Source organism: Nannobrachium achirus, assembly GCF_963921795.1.
Source record: "Nannobrachium achirus genome assembly, chromosome: 22".
Taxonomy (NCBI): domain Eukaryota; kingdom Metazoa; phylum Chordata; class Actinopteri; order Myctophiformes; family Myctophidae; genus Nannobrachium; species Nannobrachium achirus.
The window spans coordinates 5,177,175-5,199,277 of NC_137829.1; the positions used below are offsets into that span (position 1 = coordinate 5,177,175).

General features: G+C 42.8%; 1 protein-coding gene across 1 annotated transcript in view; it reads right to left on the reverse strand.

Annotated features, from left to right (window-relative positions):
• The window catches only part of kcnh3 (potassium voltage-gated channel, subfamily H (eag-related), member 3), a gene marked incomplete at both ends in the record, with an annotated part of 173,446 nt that overhangs the window by 16,681 nt on the left and 134,662 nt on the right, over window positions 1-22,103 (reverse strand). Inside the window, 2 exons of the mRNA XM_080753654.1 lie at window positions 10,446-10,695; window positions 12,845-13,044. Coding sequence (XP_080609780.1) covers window positions 10,446-10,695; window positions 12,845-13,044 — 450 coding nt within the window. The remainder of the gene's footprint in view (window positions 1-10,445; window positions 10,696-12,844; window positions 13,045-22,103) is intronic.

Here is a 22,103-nt window from a genome sequence, read left to right on the forward strand (position 1 = left end):
GGACCGTTAATTGTTAACATGTCAGCAACCAACCAGTGAGAGAAACAGAATAGATGGCTATCACAAGGACAGGTATAGAACTGTCCAATGTTCATAATATACACAAAGAGAGCTAACCAAAGGTTTTGTACATTAATAAATATATATAAAATATAAATGCAATGCATGTTCCTTTAATAAGTTTTTATTTCTATGCCTGCACATGATCAATTATACACATGATGCCGGCATCCTGCATGACAATCATGTCCATTATGTACTGCGTGCATTATGTTATTACAGTATGTCAAAGAACAGACCACAGAAATGCACGGCTACTAAAAAGAAAAGCACAGACTGCTCCAGGGCTTCACAGCTAAGCCCCATTGCTCTGTGGGGAACGGAACAGAGACACATAGGAGAGAGAGAGAGAGATATGGAAGAGGCAGGCTGGAGGAAACACAAAGAAGAGAGGGCATAATGGAGAGAGGGTACAGTAGGTGGGTCTGATAGATAGCAGGGAGGCAGGGAGTCTGGAGCGTAATGGGGGTCTGTAGGAGTTCTGAAAGAGAGAATCACTCTCCTTTGTGAGAAACAGCAGCTATTTCACTTGTTTTCCTTCCTCTCCCCATCCCCACCCTCCACCTCGTCAGCCTGCTATCACACTCATTTCTGTCCAACTGGCTTGTTCTGCCTCCCCTACTGTCTCTCTGCCTCCTTCTCTGTCAACATCTGTCTTTATCTATTTCTTTGCAGCTTGAGGGATCCATCCAGCATCCACACAATATTGAAACAAAGCATAACTCATCAATGATGAAGCATGCAGGTCTGTTTTATGTTCTTTTAGGTGTCTGTCTGGGACTGGGTTTTGCTTTTGCCAAATGAAGCTCGCCAAAAACATCAACGAACACGCAAACCTGCTATACAGATCTGGTCCAAGTATGTAGGCGGTTGATGCCACAAATCACCAAAATTCCAGTGCATTACTGATTTGTATAAAACACACCACTTACTACATCTCTCCTCCCACACTGGTTCAAAGTACGTCCCCAAAATACGAAACACCAGGCAGGGAAAAACACATGACGCTACACACCCCACGCTAATCTGTCTGCTCCAGAATAAGGCTGCAGTCTTGTTTTAATGGACATTACCTGATCTCTCTTCTCTTCTAGCCGTACGTAATTTGGCTTGATGGCCTCTTCACGTGTAATCTTCCTCTATCTGTACTTCCGTACTAAAGTTCCATGTACTTTTACTTTTTCAGCTGGTTGCCTTTGTCAAAGAGATGACTGGTGACATTGGTGCTGCAGCTGACAATGTCAAGGAAACCTTTCAATAATGATCTAAAGCCACTTATTTTGTCTTCCGTGAGTTTTGGAGTCCAAAATTTGACGGCAAAATACCTAGTAATTTTTGCTGAAAGTACTGGGAGAATAGAAATTTCCCCACAGTGAAAACGGCATACTGTGATTTTTACTTTTTTCGGACAAGCAGGTGCATGCAATGAGCCAATATTAACAGTTAAAGCATTGTAATTGGGATTGAAAGCTTCAGAATCCATATTGCATTCGAATGTTATGAAAGCCTGTCAAACACAGAAGACAGACGTCTATTTCTTTCTACAATCTCCAGCCTATACGGCCGCGGTGCTGAGAAATGCAAGCTTGCTCAATTCATGGTTCAAACTTATTTGTAGGCTATAGCCTATTTGTAATTAAGCTGTGTGGGTTTTGATACAAGTCAGGTCTGGAGAACGGGAGACGGGATGCGCTCGTAATGTGATGAAAGCTGGAATCTTTACCAACTCTTTTTACGGTGCTATAGCCTATTTTTTGTCTGATTGGGACGCAATGCGCTCATGTGATGTGATGAAAGTTGGAAGCTACCAACTCAAAGAGCTGCATCAAATAGTTTCTCGTCGTAAAGTGTTTTACTGAGCAGCGAGCGTCGAGGAATACAGTCTGGTCATCCATCGGTGACGCGTAAAAAATAAAAATAAAAAACAAGCCCACAATCCCACATGTCATGATGTGCAACACGTTGCATAAGCGATCCTTTCTGAACCTTATGTGACACATAAGGTTCACATGTGTTGTTTCATGAAGAATATTTCTTGTAACTTGTTAAATCCATTGGTGAGAGAGAAAAAGAGAGACGAACAGAAGTGAGTCGCTGCTGCTTTAGCAAGCGTCCAGACAGTGTGGTGCGCACTGCATGTTCCGTTGCCATGTCTGCTAATTATAAGTGACTATGGTCTTGATTTCCGTAAAGTTGCTTGTATATATTGATCGTTTCTGGCTGCGTTTTATTTGTTGTGATCTTTTAGATCGGTAATTGTCAAGTAGCTGATGTGGCGATGCTTATAGTTTTAAATTGCTTGTGTGGTCTAGATAATATCACTTTTTGGGGCTTATTTTCGTACACCTGGTTGCTTATTTCTCTCGCAAAGTCTGGCAACACGGACTTTCATACCGCGACAATGGTTCTGTAAAAACGATGTATTTTATGGCTATGCCAGCATTTTTGCTCATGTGAAAACACCCAAAAAACAAAACTCCCGGCAAGTTGAAAATGATTATGCTAATTATTTTGCAGGAAAAATTCCGGAACTGTAGTGAAAACATGCCTATAGAGAAATGTTGCGCTGTGTGGGAGACGAATAAGATTGTGTATCTGTCAAGTACCCTTCGTGTGTGTGTGTGTGTGTGTGTGTGTGTGTGTGTGTGTGTGTGTGTGTGTGTGTGTGTGTGTGTGTGTGTGTGTGTGTGTGTGTGTGTGCGTGCGTGTGCGTGCGTATGTGTGTGTGAGAGTGCGTGTATTTCTGTATGAGAGGTTGAGAAAAAAAAAGCTCACATCAACAACATCAAGGATTCTAAGCAGCATAGCTACAACTTTCGTATTTGACAATACTGTTTTCCCTGGGATTCCAAACGAGTGCCAAAGTTCTTCCTGCTGAGCTAACACGGAAAACATGTCATATACTGTGGGCTTCATGCAATACCTCATGCAATACCTCTTGTCAACCTGCAGTGCGGTGGTCCTACCTTAGCCTCGCAAGCCATCCCGAGCTACGTCATCACCAATGTGCTTCCTTTCTCGGTCTGGTGTCCCTCCCATCGAGTCTCTTTATTAGAATTTGGTTCTCAATTTCCAATCAAAAGGCTGCATTTCGAGCGAACCCGCCTCACACCGCTCCTGATTGGTCGAGCGGCTGCTACAGCTCTCGCATTTTGACAACAAACATGGCGGACCCCATGTCCGATGCGAGTTCACAAATCGCAAATAAAAGCTGCATTAAGCGAAGTTTTATCTGAAATCAACGGCATCTCATATCTTAAAAACAAACAACAGTTTGCACCTTTGGAATTTCAGTCTGGAAAAGACGTATTTGATGTTCTCCCGACGATGTTTTGATGCGCTGATGACTACTGAATGGACCTGTCAGTCAAAGTAAGTAACTACGTCATCACGTAATGCATTGTCTATGGAGAACTCCCAGACTCTCCTTTTGGAGAGTCTGGCTGTTGCGAGGCTAGTCCTACCTGACCACAGGAGCAACATTTCTCAATAGCAGTACTTCTCAACCTTTTCAGGCCCCGACCCCCCAAAACAAACATATCGAACGCCTCGCATTTTGTAGATTGTGTAGACCTCTTTCTTATATTATATATATATTACAACTCGGCCAATGTTGAGAACCACTGCTCAATAGAAGAACAGGGAGACCACCTCCCCACATACATTAGATTTGATCTCATGACCACAGTCGTCATCCTCAATATCATCATCATCATTGTCATTTTCACCATAAGTGTTTTTACCATCATCATCATCTCCTCCGGTGCCTCAATCCGTAACACCTCATCACCACAATTGACTACAACATATCATCATCACCTCTCACTTTCCTGTTGGAGAATAATGTCAAGTGTCAAGCCCTTCCCAGGTACTGCTCTCTGTGCTGACAACAGAAACCCTGGCAGTGTCGGGACCTTTCGCTAGGTGTACGACAATGATCGATGCCAGTGCAAATGTTTCCCCTTCACAGTGCTAGGCATATCAGATTCATCATCATAGCAGGGATGGCTATAAAGGCCAAGGTAGGCTGTAATCATGTGTGTGGATAGTTTACAGTGCTCCCCACATTCAGCTCCCCTCCCTCCACATTCGAGCATTAATAGTCAAGGTGTTTTAATAATGCAATGTGTATCCATTATTAATACCGGCACAGGGCACAGCACTGCATTCAGTCTCTCATTGATGTGCATCTGAGTGTGTGTGTGTGTGTGTGTGAGACGTCCAACATCAAATATATGGGCTGGGGGCTTGGCATTTGAAGTGAAATTCTATCTCTCATGCAGACAGACAGACAGACAGACAGACAGACAGACAGACAGACAGACAGACAGACAGACAGACAGACAGACAGACAGACAGACACACCCGCACACAGACACAGTCAGGGTTATCTGCACACACCTGCACTATGCTGTATATCATCAATCCAATGCCTCTTGACCTTTTGAGGAACTGACGTGTGCATCTATCCCTGCCATACACATTCATGAACCTCTCTCCCTGCCTTGCTCTCTTTCCCCTCCATTTGTCTCACCCTCCCCTCTGTCTGTCTGTCTGTCTGTCTGTCTGTCTGTCTGTCTGTCTGTCTGTCTGTCTGTCTGTCTTGCAAACAAACGCACCCCAGAGAAACTTGTTCTGCTAGCTGGCTAAGTTTTACTGCAGGTTTGCATCACTGCCAGAGGATGTGTTGTCACAGTCACAGACTTTTCCCGACTTGTCTAGGTCTTGTATTTCTATGATTGTGATACATGTATTTTAGTTTTCATGGTTCTATGTTCTTGTCATCCCCAGCTGTATCTCTTGTGTAATCAGTCCTCGTGTGTATATTAGTCTTGTTCCCCAGTCAGTCCTTGTCGAGTCATTGTTTGGTGTCACATCATGTTTAGTGTCAGTTTATGATTGTGATGTTTTCCCAGTTATTTGTAGTAAATCACCTAATGTCGGGTTTTGAACTCTGCTTGCCTTGCTGTCCTGCATATGGGTTCTCACCACACCACCAGTACGTGACAGAATGACTTGACCAAATGGACCCAGCGGACAGCACCCTGATGAGGCACTGAGGTGTTAAATGGACATCTGAAGCTCCGGCTAGTTGACTGTTGGGGGGCAAGTCGTTTAATACGCTGGCTGGTTTGACTGTTGGAGATTACTACTGAAGAACTGACTGGTTGATTGTGATGTCCTGGTCATGCAACTTCTGGTATCGCCCCTCGAACAGAGGTTCTGGTTGTATTGTGGAAGCATTGACTGTCCAGCATCTCTTCAGCCCCAGGTTCTATGTTCCTTTCCTGTCCGGCAGTGGAAGAAAGCTCTGGGGGTTTCAGCCCCTTTCCAGTGTCAACCTGAACTCTCATTTTGAGCACTCGGTTCCGGTTGCCATCGCATTGTTTTTGTTCTAAACATAATTCGAATCAATGTATTTAGTCTCGCTAGTCGCGCTACGAGTTAGAATAAAAGATGGATATACCAAACGATTATTGCAAAAGAAACAAAATAATTGTACCAAACTAAACAAATATGAAGTTAGGGGAATCATTGGAGGTGCAAAGCGCGCTTGGTACAGAACAAACTTGGCTGAGAAGACCGCAGTGAGTTTCTCAGGTATAGCATCTTTGACCGTGACGAAATGTGACACCGCTCGTCAATCAAAACCTTTAGCTGGTATAGAGACCCCCCTTGGGAAGGGCAAAGGCTATCTGACTATTATTCTACTCTCTGACTTTCATCCATGCATTACCCATGAAGACAAAAACCCTCCTCTCTGAGAGCATTGATCAAATGCCTCAGAAATATAACGTGGGCAATATCCAACATGACTGAATGATGGATAGATTGGCCAAGAGCTCGTGTGCTCGGCCTCTTAATGAACGTAAAATTGCAGTCGTCATCCGTATAATGACCTGATCCACCATCTATCCATCAAGTAAGCCTTCCATCTATCTATGTATCTGTCCACGCATCAGAAGGTCAGTGGTCTCTGGGCGCGATGGACCTTGTCAACTCAGCACGGTCACACACACACACACACACACACACACACACACACACACATACAAACACGCACGCACGCACGCACGCACGCACGCACGCACGCACGCACGCACGCACGCACACACACACACACACACACACACACACACACACACACACACACACACACACACACACACACACACACACACACACACACCTGTTCTTGGCACAATCTTGGTGGGAGGGGGTTGGGGGGTACACCGAACGGTACAGGAAGTGAAGCGAGATTAGTCTATTACAATCCTACTATTGTAGAGGGATGGAAAGGAAATTGATTCGTAATGCCTCTCTGGTCGCTCTTCTGAGCTGCGAGTCGGTAGAATAAATGAGGTGTGGTGAACCGAACACTTTCTATGATGTAGTAGAATTTAAGTGTACAGCGGTGAGATTAAAGAGAAAAAGGCCACAACCATGCAAGCGGCATGACTGGGATGTGCGTTTCACACCCACACTCACTGTCTGTGTGTGGGAAGTAATCTCCTCTTTAATACCAGCCCCTGAACCCTCCTACACACTGTATATGTGAGGACACAGCACTGCACAAATCACACAGTCTGTCTTTTTTTCCCCTCTTCCTCTCACTGCCTTCGACTTCATACTGTATGTCTTGCTGTTGTTCATGTGTGTGTGTGTGTGTCAGCTACACAAGATTATGTTCAGTAATCGAAACTCCTTCTCTCATTGTGAGGAAGCCCGCGGCTCATCTTGTCTGTGCCACGCTGCTATTCATTTGGTGCACGAAACCTCACACACACTTCAATACCAAGCCTCTTGCACTCACATACGGTACATCTATCAACCAGTAAGACGCCTAAAGGGCAAGGTTGCGCAGGACGGAATTTGCACAGGACAGAATTGATTTGCAACTTGCAAGTTGCGATTGTTGTACAAAATGTGGACAAATATTTTCCCAAATGTGGATATGACTAACGTCTGACATCATAGATGTCTCATGTTATAGACCACATGAGACTCATATGTCCATGGGCATTCCAAGCTATTGGCTTAATATTGATGACATCAGGGATCTCCATAATGGCATTACAAGGGACAAGGACGGAATGTGATGTCACAACAATGTGATGTCATAGGTCAGCCATAGACATTGAGGCGTTACCCTCTGACGTTACTGACAAGATGTGACGGTTTTCATAGTTAACTGTGACCTACGGTCGCAATAAGATCAAATTGCAGTTGCACATATACATTTAATGGATATAATGTGCACACATTCTGTCTGTCTGTCTGTCTGTCTGTCTGTCTGTCTGTCTGTCACTCACGTATTAGGCATATGTGAGTAGGGCTGTCACGATTATGACATTTTACATGGCGATTAATTGTCACTCAAATAATTGCGATTAACGATTTAATTGTGTTTTTGTAGTTGACAATTACATTTCTGTTTGGCTTTTAGGCTTTTAAGTTGCACATGATACACATAACCTAAATATACAAAGAAATTACTGACATATTTGACAACTTTATACTATATATATACTATATATATATACCGGTATATATACATTGATAGATGCGTTGTGAGCTTGATAGATGCGTTGTGAGCGTTGTGAGCTTGTAGATCTGCTATTTCCACAATTTGTTTCCAACATTTTTCAACATGGAAACGATCATGACGATTATGAAAAATAATCACGATTAAGTCAAATAATCACAATTAGACGATTATGTAATAATTGTGACAGCCCTATATGTGAGGTCTGATGGCAAGATGTTTTCTTACACTGTATGCCAAAACCTCCTTCACGATGTATCGGGGGATTGCTCTGTATGTGAGACCGATCGTGTGTGTTTGTGTGCGTGCGTGTGTGTGTGTGTGTGCATGTGTGCGTGCGTGATAACTATAGGGAGGAGAGAGAACGAACAAAGCCATTTGTATCATCTCTTTCCCGGCCTGTACTCCCCCACTCAACAGATATACCCTTCATCCTGGCTCTCTTTTCACCTTGACTTTCTTTCTTCCTTTCCTTTCCTCCATCATCCATTCATCCATTCATCCCTATCGCTGCCACTCATCATTAACCACGTCTCTGCCCCTCATCATTAACCACAGTTCCAGCTGAATCCGGATCAGGTCAGTTACATTTGCCTCATGGATGAGGTCTCGGCACTGTGAAATTATCTTGGCTGTAGTCAGTAGTCACTGTACAGAGAAATCATTCTAAGCACAGAATCTCTCCCCCCCCTCTCTCTCTCTCTTCCTAGGTTGGTTTTCAGTCTCTTTTTTGCATTACAGCTTTCCCTTTCTCTTCCTCTCCAAGGGTCTATAAAGGTCAGAATTAATTTAATTATGTATTTACTTGATGTCTTGGCTCACACAGATTATCCAGGGACATGTCAGGGTGTAATCAAATGGATGTGTCTCACATTCATTAAGCTATAATACAGAGTGTTCTTCCATCACTCTTCAGTGGGCTCTCTCTATGGAGGTAATCGTCTGTCAATGTCAAGATACATCCTCGTTTGACGATTATAGTATCACACATATGAAGATCTTCTCTATCTCTCTCCTAGAAATGGACTGTTACCACTCACCCCATCAACCCCAGAGTACATAACCACTTCGTTATGTCACAGCAATTACACAAGATCACAAGAAGAAGTCATTTCCCACCATTACGGCCTATTTTTGGGGCTGTTTCAGCCAATCACAATTTTTACCCTCCTCACTGTTGTTGGAACCAGAAAAACTGAAAAATAGGCTAGGCAATAATGAATACTAAAATGGATGTAATATTACACTAACCTCATTATATTTAACTACAGTAGCACTGCCTCAAAATAGAGCTAACTTTTTCTCAGTCATGCAAGGAAGGTCCATGGCATTTAATTACAGGTGGTCCATGAGAAAATGTTTGAAAATGTTTCGAAATTATACCTTTGTTGTATCATCAAACATATGTTAACAAGTCCATCAAATTAAAAAATAATTTTGAACGAAAAGGCCTTGTGTTGGGAAAAAAAGCTTCAGATGAATGAATGACTGTTGAGCGGTCGATACAATATGTAATAGCTTAGAATGCGTGGCAGTGTGCTGCGTTGTGGGAAGTGGATATGCTAGTGCAGTGTTTCTCAAATGGGGGTACGTGTATCCCTAGGGGTACGTGATGGTACTGCAGGGGGTACACTGGGGGTACGTGAGAAAAGAAAATAACTAGAAAACGGGAATATGTATTTTAGTGTTATGCTCATTGTTGGTCCATAATAAAACATTGACAGACTTTGTGTGAACCTTCTCATCTGTAAATGACATCAATACCTTGACTAGTACAACTTTTATTGAATAGAAAGCAATGTTTATTGACCATTATGTTTTATTTTGAACATATTGACATGGGAACTAGACTTTTGATGTAACATTTTCTAAGCAAAATGCTGTATTCATGGATTCAGAAAATCAGTAAGCCTATAAGGGGGTACTGCAGGGTTCCCCAATAGGCGGCCATTTGCGGCCCACGGGGGGCTACTGTCTGGCCCCCACCAACCCCAGTTATAATGGTGGTATAAGAGCAGCAACAACACTAGTATATCACTAGGTGGAAAACCCGTATCTCAAAATGTGTACGTTCTTTCGCAAAGTAAAGCTCTGCTTCATCAAACAAGGCCGTCGCACAAAAGTAGTGAAGACAGCCGATCTACAAGCACACAACGCCTCGCACCGCGAGGCGTTGTGTGCTTGTAGATCTGCTGTTTTCACTAGTTTAAATCATTTTTAAAATGATAAATGCAAAACAAACGGTTTTGGACATACAAGATTTTCACCCGACAACGACGATATCTGAACTATCACTGGAGTAGAACGCCACCGTTGCCCCCTGCAATGTTGTGGCCCTCGGGCTTGGTACCTTAGACATCATTTGGCCCTTGGGGAAAACTAATTGGGGAACCCTGGGGTACAGATGAGAAGAATAAGCTCGCACACCGTTTTAGGGCTCCCAGGTAAGTTTTATTGGCAACGTTTCGACCCTAGATGGGTCTTCATCAGGCATACTGCCACACACCCATTTGTGCGTGTACTTAACACTTCTGTTTGCTGTCTGATACCATGCCTGATGAAGACCCATCTAGGGTCGAAACGTTGCCAATAAAACTTACCTGGGAGCCCTAAGACGGCGTGCGAGCTTATTCTATCTGTACGTATATTTTTTGCTCAGCACCTGGAGAATTTTGAGATGTGCGTACTACTACCTGGTTCTCTCTCGAACCCTGGGGTACTGCATGCAGCCCAAAAAGTTTGAGAAGCACCACTGTGCTAGTGGAACCTACCCAGTATGGCCACCACTGTGCTAGTGGAACCTACCCAGTATGGCCACCACTGTGCTAGTGGAACCTACCCAGTATGGCCAGCACCGTGTTGTCCTTCAGCACCTCCATGGACCCGGAGCAAACAAAGTAGATGGCCTGCAGGGCGTCCCCCTGCCGGATGAGGAACTCCCCCGGGGCACAGAAGGAGGTCTTGATGATGAGGGAGAGGGAGCGCAGGCACCCCCTGCTGGCCGACTCGAACAGGGGCAGTTGGAGCAGCTCCTTGTTCAGGTGCATGGCGATGTCCGCCCTCAGCTCGTCTGGGAAGTCTTTCAGCAGCTGTCCATGTGTGTGTGTGTGTGTGTGTGTGTGTGGGGGGGGGGGGGGGGTGTGTACAGGGTGGGGGAGGGGTGGGGTGAGAGTGGTCAAGGGGAAGGGTGGGGTTTGCACATTAGTCAGGGTCTAGTCAGCATTCATTCGATTTAAATATGTGTAGGGTTCCCCAACATTTGCGGCCCGCGGGGGGCTACTGTCTGGCCCACATCAACCCCAGTAATAATGGTGGTATAAGAGCAGCAACAACACTAGTATATCGTCGTTGTCGGGTGGAAATCTCGTATCTCCAAATTTGTACGTTCTTTCGCAAATCATACAAAGCCGTCACACAAAAGTAAATCATTTTTAAAATGATAAATTCAAAACGAACGGTTTTGGACATACAAGATTTTCACCCGACAACGACAATAACTGTCGCTGGAGTAGTGGGAACGCCACCGTGGCCATGTTGTGGCCCTCGGCTTGGTACCCTAGACATAATTCGGCCCTTGGGGAAAACTAATTGGGGAACCCTGATGTAGTGATTCGTGATGAGCTGGAATCTGGATTTGAACCCCAGTCTCCCACTCTCTCGCCAGTCTGACACACAACCTGCCGTGCCAATAGGGCTGAGCCCGATTGACAGGGCTGTTGTGCGCCGGGTCTTGGCTGGGGGTCTACAATCACCTCCCCGATCTTTGGAGCGAGTCCTCGCGCTTCATTCCTCGTCCTGCCGACTACGCCAGATTGTAGTGATTCGCGATGAGCTGGATTTGAACCGCAATCTACCACTCGCCAGACCGACGCACAACCGGTCTGGTGGGCTGTTGATGCGCATTTACACGTGTTGGGTTAATGTGAGTATCTAATGATGCGGTTAAACTTTATATGTTTAGTAAAGACAAAAACAGGATAGTTTTTCCTAAAACTGTTGGCAAGACATTGTTATCTTCTCCTTCCAGTGACATAATATTTTTTACTCATGCACACATTGTTTATCCAACGTTAGCGTTATGTTTAAAAGACAACATAAAACGAAATATTGAGAAACGGCTTCTGCTTACTATGATTTTGACCCTATAACCCGATTAAAATGATTAGGTTTAGGTTTTTAGGAGCCTATCCTATTATCCTATTGTGGTGATGCTAAATGGGGTATGATCAAATTATGTAAATGTGTTCAAGTCAGCAGTGTCAGCAGAGTCCAATGACGTGATTTTACATTCCCACGTCTCTAGTGTTCTTGAGTGATCGCCAATTTTCAAGAATGTTCACAGAACGTGCCCAGAATAGGGATGCTAGAGTTAGGGTTAGGTGTGTTAGGTAATAAATATATCTGATGTAACATCTGTGTACGTGTCTGCTGTTTTGAACACTATTATGTAGGACGCTTCACCCATTTTGAACCTATCTTAAAGGTATATTTCACTTTCAAAACATTTTTTTTTTTTACAAGTGCAATCATTCTCACCGTGAAGGTCTCAGAAATTTCCCCTTCCATGACTAAGTAAATACTCAAGATATATGTTCTCGTTTTTTTCCCCTTCTGAAACATTTTCTAAGTATGAAATAATATACATTTATATCACTCTGACTGCATTTATAGGTCAAATTGACAGGTAAATTCTTTCAATTTTTTGCCCAGGAGAGCAACACCTCTTCCCCCCCCTGCCAGCGGGGGTTCTATTGTCAATAGAACAACAGACAATAGAACCCCCGCTGGCAGCAGAGGAGGAGGTGTTGTTCTCCTGGGCAAAAAAGGGAGAGAATTTACCTGTCAATTTGACCTATAAATGCAGTCAGAGTGGTAGTTTTTTATTTTCAGTCACCCGAGTGTTAAGAAATGGTTCAAGAATGAATAAGCCAAACTGAACACGGCAGTACATAATATTTTATCTAGCTGACCAATCAGTAACCGATATGGATGTTATGCCTTTGGTATTTTCTGCATCATGACTCACAACAGTTTGCAATTAGGAAACAACACACTCCTCCCCCACAGGCGCATAGCGAGTCCCCAAAGTACCAAATATAGAGACCACTTTGCCTCTGGAAATGGTCAATTCACCTGTTCTCTGCATCTATTTGGGTTAATATTTAACCCATATGGGTAAATTCTTACACAATTAAATGAACACAGATGACGTGTGTCCATCTCCGCCCAGTTCCTTACCTCGTTAACATCTATTCCATTGTTGACAGACCAGGTGGTCTGAAAACACTCCAGCATGCGCTGCTCCAGGGCCTTGGGCAGCCGGTGGACCCTGATGAAGTCCTTCAGGTCCTTTGTGCGTGTGTGATAGAGGGATCGACGCGAGTACATCCTCTGGATGATGGCTGTCACGTTGCCAAACACCACGGCGTGCATCAGTGCTGGGAGACGAGAGGAGAAGTGGGGTTAAGTGTGTGTGAGTGTGTATGGTGGCCAGAGTAAAGGCCTGTCTATACTTCGACCGAAATGTTTGTGAGTTGTGTTTTCCGACGTGCAAATTTCCAAACTCTCATTCGGTCTAATGCCTCAGAGGTCCCGAGGGACATCATTTTATGGTCGAAAAGGACCTTTTGACCGAAATCTTCGGTTTCGGTCAAAGTATGGACAGCCCTTGACAGTCCAATCAAAATGAAAAACACTAAACGCATTGTGAAGGAAATTCATTATTGATTTATCATAATTTCATCCGATTTTTTACCATTTCTACACTTTAATGTTCTTTTTTTATAGTAAACCCCAATGTGTGTAGAAGCATTGCAAGAGTCTCCTGTGTTAATGTACATTTTCAGATATCCACAACATAGTCATTAGTACTGATTGCATTCACAGAGGCATTCCATGCTGCCCAGGCTGCCTCAGCCCTCAGCAGGGTCATTATGGTTCTATATACACTCTTAGAACAAAAACTAGGCTCTACTCAATTTTATTGGTGAAACATTTTTACACTCAAAAATATTGAGTAAATATTACTGATATGAAATCAGGTAAATGAAACTCAATTAATTTGAGTAAAAGTAACCAAAACTTTTACGTACTTATTAACAACTAAAATTGAGTACAATGACCTAAAGAAATTGAGTAGATTTAATTAAATGATTCAGTCAATGCCACAAAAGACTACAAGTAAATACATTGAAATATTAAGTAGATCTAATTGAATATTAGAGTATGATTTAACAAAACAAATATGTCACATTTACTCTATTCATTTACTTTTATTGATTTAATTCATATAGTACCATTTTACCCCTTTCATTTACTTTACCTTTTACTCCAGGAGTACATGATGTCAAATGAATACACATGAAATAATTATGCAGATAATTATGTTTTTAATCAACTCATTTTGACCATTGTAACACCACATCAAGTATGAACATTCAACATACTTTAGTATGTAAATGACATGCAACAATGCCTGCAAAAACAATATGTTTAAAGATAATGATCAGGAAAGGGGTATCCCTGACACTTTTAAAATTTTTAAAGTTTACTAAAGAGCAGTGTGTGTTCACAATACTGTAAATAAGTACCTCTAATTGAACTGTGCATACTGTAAGTAAGCAGTCTGTCAAACATTATGCACCATAAGAACAATGAGCCCATCAAATAAACAGTAAGTCATAACCACAAAATACATTAAAGAAGACAGTCAGAGGCCATTTGGCATGAAAGGAAATCACAACTTGGAATATGAAATAATAAATAAGCATTTACAGTAGCTCAACATTTAAACATATTGACTATGCACACGTGTAATGTCTATATGCTAAACTGACCTGTTTGCATTATGACTCGAATGCACCAGAAACAAACACTTTACATGAACTAATTACTATCAGCAACAAATACCATTGCAAAAATGCTGTTTTGACAATAAATCCACTTTCAGTTGGTTATACCCACATTCTGAGAGCATCTTGCTGAACAGTAGTCGGCAAGCAGACATTTTTTCAGTCTCTGAACTTTGGCTGAAAGGTGTCCGGGATCCAACTCAACTAGTACTTTTTGGAACATCTCAAGACCATATCTGAGGTTCTTGGGGTATCTCAGATTAAAGGCATAGAACAGTCCCAACAGATAGCAGCAGATCCCCAAGATTGTTGAGGGCAGTGATGCCCTTAATCACAATACCTACATCAGTAGGTTCATTCATTGAGTCCTCTTGGTTCTGCAGCAGGTAGATCTTCATCTTCTTCATCATCACCTCCTCTGTCAACTTCTCTTCTACTCTGACAGGTGCACCAGCAGCTTCCTTCCTGCACACATTGTGAAGATAATTGTTTAGAGCTCACTTTCAGGCTAAATGTTACAAGACACACAGACACACATTGAGCAATCCTAGCTGTCTCCACACATGCAGCCCTGGGCATAATCTTGAATAAGTTGGACCAGACATGCAACGGATGCAACAGCCATTCAGCCAATGTCACAACCTTCTCTGGACATCACTATGCTGTTTCTTTGCATGTGATGGTCTCATCCACAATCACATTAAAACGTCAAAAAAATATTTTACTAACTTGAAAGTCCTTGATCTTGACACTCTCTTCTTCCAGATGGTCAACGAGACATCGGATGATGACCTCTCATGTTCGTTGATTGGGGATTCCTCTCTGCAGAATAGAAACATAATTATTTGAACAATAAAGAAAAAGTATGACTGCACTTTCATAAACTAACATAAACTTTGGCAATACAATTGTTTCCACAACCCAGTTTTAGCAACGGAAGCTGGGAGACTGTCCTTAGTAGCTATTAAGACATACATTTAGAAATGAATAATCAGGAGAGAGAGTTGCAGGGGATAAAGATGAGTTTAGCATAAATTAATGTAGTAATTATTGTCATTAGCCAGGTGAAATATAATTAAAGCAGTTAGAGTAAATTAAAGTTTCATACCTGAAGTAGAATACTCATTTGTGCCCAAACTGCCCTTCTTGGACTGGAACATGGACAGTAGTTTGGGGGTATAGAAGTCCAACATTGCCATACATTTTGGCTCAAGATTCAGTGTGGTGATCATCCTGAACTTTGCACTAACCTGGAAGACAGAGATGAGGGGAAGAGAGTAAAAAAGAAGACGTGAGATTATAGATCTGGTATTTTCCCCCAGGATAGGGATGCTAGGGTATACAAGTGGTTAACTACAATGACAAGATGTCTGTCACATTCAGGTCTAATTCCTGTAACCATTTCTGTAAACATCTAACAAGGCAGGCCAACTATCCTTGATGTCTGCTGGCTGACAACATCATGTCATCTAATGCTTAATATCTGCAACCCAATTTTACAGGGATATAGTTAATAATAATAATTGTATACTTCAAAAAATAGTGGATATAGCTGATCTACAGCTCACAATCTTGAGCTTGTAAATTGGTCATTTGAGCATTTCTGAAGAAAAAAGAAAGATAATAATTCAAATAACTGACACCATGTGAGGCTTAGTTAATTTATGATTCCAATAATTACTTGGCCAAACCAAAATCAAGGAATACCGTATAATCATGTTGCTTATTTACTTCATACTTTTTCCAAGTCTTTTACACATGTAATCCTCATTGAACACCATAATAGATACATGTAGATAATATGTAGGCCTACCTGTGCATTTTATCTTCATTGTACACACCATTGTATGCAGCTGTGCATAGCTTGTAATAAATGCAAAAAGTCATGACTAGAGGGCTTGCACATTACCCTCACTGTGACCTTAACTAGCTGCAAACCTTTGTAAAGAACACAAGTTATACCCAATACATTTATGTAGCCTATATGCACAAAGATACAGTAAATCTACTTACCAATATTTGCAAACACTCTCCAGGTCTCTTGTTGAAAAAGATGTGTGCTGCTGCTGCTGCTGCTGCTGCTGTTTGTTGACAGAATGTTCCAGTAGAATTTTCCCATGAACCCTTTTTTTCCCATGAACCCTTGTGTACAATTTTGAATCTTAATCATATCTACTCAATTGTTTAGGTTGTTGTGAGAGATGAAAGATTATTTAGTTGGAATGAATAATAATTAAGGGTCTTTTTAAATTGATCCATATAAGTACTCCATACTCAAATATTATGAAGGAAAATTACCAAAACAAATTGAGTATAATTCATGAATAAAATCAGTTGGTCAAATACTAATTTATTCTCACGAAATTAACTCAAATAATATATGTACATCTAACTCAAAACGAACAGTTGGATTTTTACTCATTTCGTTTGGTGTGACCTACTCAAACAATCACATACATGATATTCAGTGATTTTATTGAGTAAATATAACTTTTTCTAATAGTGCCATATACTCGGCCGCAGAATCATTTCTCAGAGTGTATATATATATATATATATATATATATATATATATACAGTATATATATATATATATATATATATATATATATAAACATTTCCTAGTTTTAGTCTTTTTCCATAGGCAATTTCTTTCTTCAAAAACATTGCGAATCAACTAGTTGTGAACTTGTATATCAGCTATTTTCACTATTTCATGCCGCTGACTACCGCATTACAATAAAAAACTAAAACTAGCACTAAAACTAAATCTAATTTAAACGAATTAAAAGTAACTGTAATTAAAATCATAAAGTCAAATTAAATAAAAAATGAAAACTAATGCAAAGAAAGCTACGATAACCTTGGTCCTTAGCACTGATCCTTTTTTAGACAGTCAACCATCAGGGGTCTTCATCTGGACCCCCTTTCTGACCGTGGCATCATGGGACGCTTGCTTTCATACCCCTATGCCCTCTTGACTGGGGTGCCCCAGGGGTCCGTACTCTGTTGCCCCCCTGCTCCTTTTAATTTAACCTCTACATCAGATCCCATGACATCTTACAGCGGATGTCTCATCATCACTGCCTCAAGCTCAACACAGCTAGAGCTCTTTGAAATTACATTGACAGCCTAGTGGTTCATGTTTCCAGCACTGCCAAAAACCTGGCAGCTCTCCTTCAAGAGACACATTGCTAAGATCACTCCATCCTGTAGTTTTACAACCAGGGGCGTCACACCGAGTGCCGCGCTGCGAGCTTGTATATCTGCTATTTTTGAAAAATCTGGAAAATGTGTGCAAGAAACCTATGTCAAGGACCCCCAAGATGATATGTATTTGGCCACGGACCCCGATCTCAAAATATTTAGTTCCAGGGACCCCCAGAAGCAAAATTTGATTTAGAAATGTTCGCTTAAAAAATACATAATTCAAAGATTTTCACACATTTTCACAACTTTTCAAAAATAGCAGATCTACAAGCTCGCAGCACGGCACTCGGTGCCGCGCTGTGAGCTTGTATATCTGCTATTTTTCAATAGATAAAGTTATTAGGGCCCCTCCACCTTGGGCCCCAGTAACTCAGTCTCACTTTCCTACCCCTTGTGACGCCCCTGTTTACAACATCCAGGGGGATCAGACCTTCCTCACAAGGAGTCCGGCTGCACAGCTCCTTACTCAGGCCTCAGGCATGTCCAGGCTCGACTGTTGCAACTCCCTCCTGTTGCAACTGTTCCTCCTGGTCTTTCAACAGCCCAAAGTTTTCCCTTCCATTGCTTCTGGTTGCTGAAGCAAGGGTGTACAGTTACACCCCTTACCTCCAGGGCATGATCCACCCGTTCTCACACACACATCAGCACAACAAAGGATGTGTATCTGCCTCATCCTAGACCAGGGGTTTCTCAAAAGTGGGTGCTGTGGCACCCTTGGGTGCCTTTTATAATATTTGGAATTTATCAATATCACTTCACTTTAACCCTCGATGCTTAGTAAAATGGACCTGAGTTACACTGTACTTGGTGCGTTCTTTTTCAATCTACACTAAATCTCTTCACCAAAAATAGCCAATCTACAAGCTTACAACGTGTCATGTTGTAAGCTTGTAGATCAGCTATTTTTGGTGAATGTTCCCGCCAGAATATGGATGCTGGGGTTCAAGTGGTTCAAGTTATTTTCAATCTGTCACTAATGGAAAATAGAAATGTTTTCCTTGTGACAGATTGCGACCGTAGGTCGCAGTTTACTATCAGAACCATCATAGCTTGTCCGTAGACGTCCGTCCGTCCGGACGGACGGACGGACGGACGGACGGGTAACACCTGCCCCTGTGGTTCCCCTGACACATCACGGTGACCTCACAGGTGACATCACAGTGATGTCAGATACTCAGAGCAGGGATCTCCATATATGGGCATAAAAAGGATTGTATCCCAGATGATGCCCTGTTAGGAGAACCACACAGAATCCATATATGGCCAAGACAGATGGCCAAGACAGATGGCGCGACCTCGACCTTTGGCGTCTTACTGGTATATGTAATATAATATATTCAGCGGTGCCGTGGATGTAAAACTTATTTACTTGGGGTGACCTGAGCCAAACAACTTTGAAACCTTCTCTCTCACGGCTCTCAAGCTGTGCAATGACCTCCGCAGAAGGTCTGCAGTCAGGACTGCAGATTCACTCCACATCTCCCGCCGCACTGCCGTAGTCTGAAAATTCACATCTTCACACTCCACCTCACTCCCTAAAGCCGGCATCATAGTCGCCTGGGCGGTGGAAGGCTTTACACCGCGGTGTAGTCTTTTCGAGTCTTTTTGAGTCATGAAACTACAACGTTACATCATTCCTCGCGGTGGAGAGCTTTACACCGCAAGTCCCAACACATCTCTCTGTTTTTACTATCAGACAGACAGGCTCTACACCCCGTTCACTGATTGGTCGATCTAGACCAGTCAGTCACGGTGTACAGGACTCCACCGTGAGTGACTATGAAGTCCTGCACTTATTTTCTGACTTGAGGTGGAAAGCTTTCCACCTCAAATTTGCGGTGGATAGCTCTCCACCGTACACTCTGATACGGGCTTTACACTCCTCATACCTCCTTGTGTCCATTCTTGTCTCCTATTTGATGATAGATGATAGTTATACTATACAGACATAATGTTATGTTCTTTCGATAGACATACAGTTTGCTTCACCACAATTCTAAGAATGTTATTAAGCTAGCATGTTGTTTTCGATAGAGGCTAGGCTTGGTGTTTACCTGGTATCCTAGTTACCATGTAGCACTTAATTGTTTTCTTTGCGCTCTAATTACATGACAATTTACCCGGGCGATTGTAGACTATGTTTCATGCCCTTTACTCTGTCTTTGCAGCTCTGGATAAGGTATGTCTGCTAAATATCTAAATTGTACATTGTAAGGTAACATTTAAAAGATGGGGTACAGTAAAACCTTATTATCTGACTGTCAATCAAGAAGGTACAGCAGAGAGACAATTGACCTTTATCAGAAATCCATGCTCTGCAGGTCAGGTACGACATCAAAAGGGCGCTTGAGCCCCTGCCCTTTTATCCGTCTGTAAAAAGTGCCCTCTCCAGACCATGAATGCAGTTTTTACTATTGTGAAAGAAATTAAAATGCCTCCTTTCCATGCCATACCTGAAGGCAGCATTCAAGAGAATTGCCTTGTCCAAACTCTCCTGAACTTGAATGTGGTGTCATGTTGAAAGAATTGCCCTCTCTGTGTAGAAATCCATGCCATTACGCCACATCTCCAGTATCGACTTGATTATGCTTATAGTTCAGTGTGGTATCATGCACCGAAAATAGCCGACCTCCAAGCTCACAACGCGTCGCAGCGCGGCGCGTTGTGAGCTTGGAGGTCTGCTATTTTTGATATTTCCACCAAAAGGCCCTTTTAGAAATGTCAGCCCCTGCCTCTCTAACATTCTCTGCACGTCCCGGCTGCAGGTTAATTGTGTGCTGTTAAACCATATTAACACATCGGGTGCCCACGTGGTGTCTACGCGTCAATCTCTTTGATCTTTACGAGTGCCCAACGACGCGTTTGACGCGTTGTACAGTAAACTATACTGTACTGTAGCTACTGCACTTGGCTACCGCGGTGATGAAACAACTCCATTTCCCAACATGCAGCGCGCAATTATGTCACCCGGACGTGCTGTGTGGCTCGTTGACTTCCTGTTTACCGGCTGCACAAAAGTGCTGTTTTCTCCGGATTCCCTTACTTTTTTCATTTTTTTCTCAAAACGGCATCCTCTTCTACATGCCGTAACACAAACACTGTGGCTTAGAAATGATAAAAAACGGTCCTGACTGAAAGAAAATATTTTCGCGAAATAAACAGGACATACTCGGATTACATTTACTCGGATTACTTTTCTCGCCAGTACTCTCGCCGGTAGTTAAAATGACGCGTTGCCATGGGCACCAGCAAATTAGACGTCAGAGATCACGTGGGCATCCGATGTGTTAATGGAGCTGTGAAAAATAGACCTCTCACCCCCCTTCCTTTCTCATTCTACCCCACTCATTCTCTCTCCCACAGGGTGGATGACAGCTGAGGTTATAGACACATCACCTAAACCTCCGTTTGGCGAACTATTCTTATACATGCAGGGGTAACACAAACACACGTGTCATGGCAGATTTGGGTGTGTGCATTGCATCAGCTGGTTTTCTCTGAAACTATGGCAGTTCAACAGTGCGGATAGAGTTAGCTTATAAAACATTTGCAGCTTGTGCCAGACCATTAGGTTTCAGTGAAATGGACCCTTTATAGAGACAGCAGCAAATCATGCCTAACTGGGGTGATTGTGTGTGAGTAATGTGTGTCCTGTCCTTCTGATGAGTCCATATTTGTGTATGCGTGGAAGTAGGTGTGTGTGTGACTGTGACTGTGTGTGTGTGTGTGTGTGTGTGTGTGTGTGTGTGTGTGTGTGTGTGTGTGTGTGTGTGTGTGTGTGTGTGTGTGTGTGTGTGTGTGTGAGAGAGAGAGAGAGAGAGAGAGAGAGAGAGAGAATCTCTCACTCTCTCACAGCCCACTTAGTGTGCATTGAGGCCTGAGGGGTCTAACGCCTCAGTGCATCCACTGCCCAAAAGATCTCTCTAAATATTTTCATTACAAATTGATAAACTGTCTTGAGACTTTAAACAAAGACAATATTCCCAAAGGGCAATGAGATGGAAATAGCAAAACATACTGTATAATTAATGAAAACAAGAAAATAGCAGGAAACAGCGAACATAAGCTCTGTAATACCAGAGCAGACTCGATGTGTGTGTGTGTGTGTGTGTGTGTGTGTGTGTGTGTGTGTGTGTGTGTGTGTGTGTGTGTGTGTGCACATACATGTGAGTGTGCGTGTTTGAGTGTAACATAAGATGAGAAATATATCTTTTGATCCCTTACAACCAGGCCCGGGGCTGGGACATCTGACGCTCTGGGCAATGTACCTATGATGCGCCCCCCCCCCCCCCCCCCCCCCCCACCCCCCCCCCCCCCCCCACGGACCACACGCCTCCCCCCCCCCCCCCCCCCCCACGGACCACACGCCTCCCCAAGTGTTACCGACAAGGGTTTTCAGCTGGTTAATTATCAGTTGCCTTAATGGTCCACGTCAC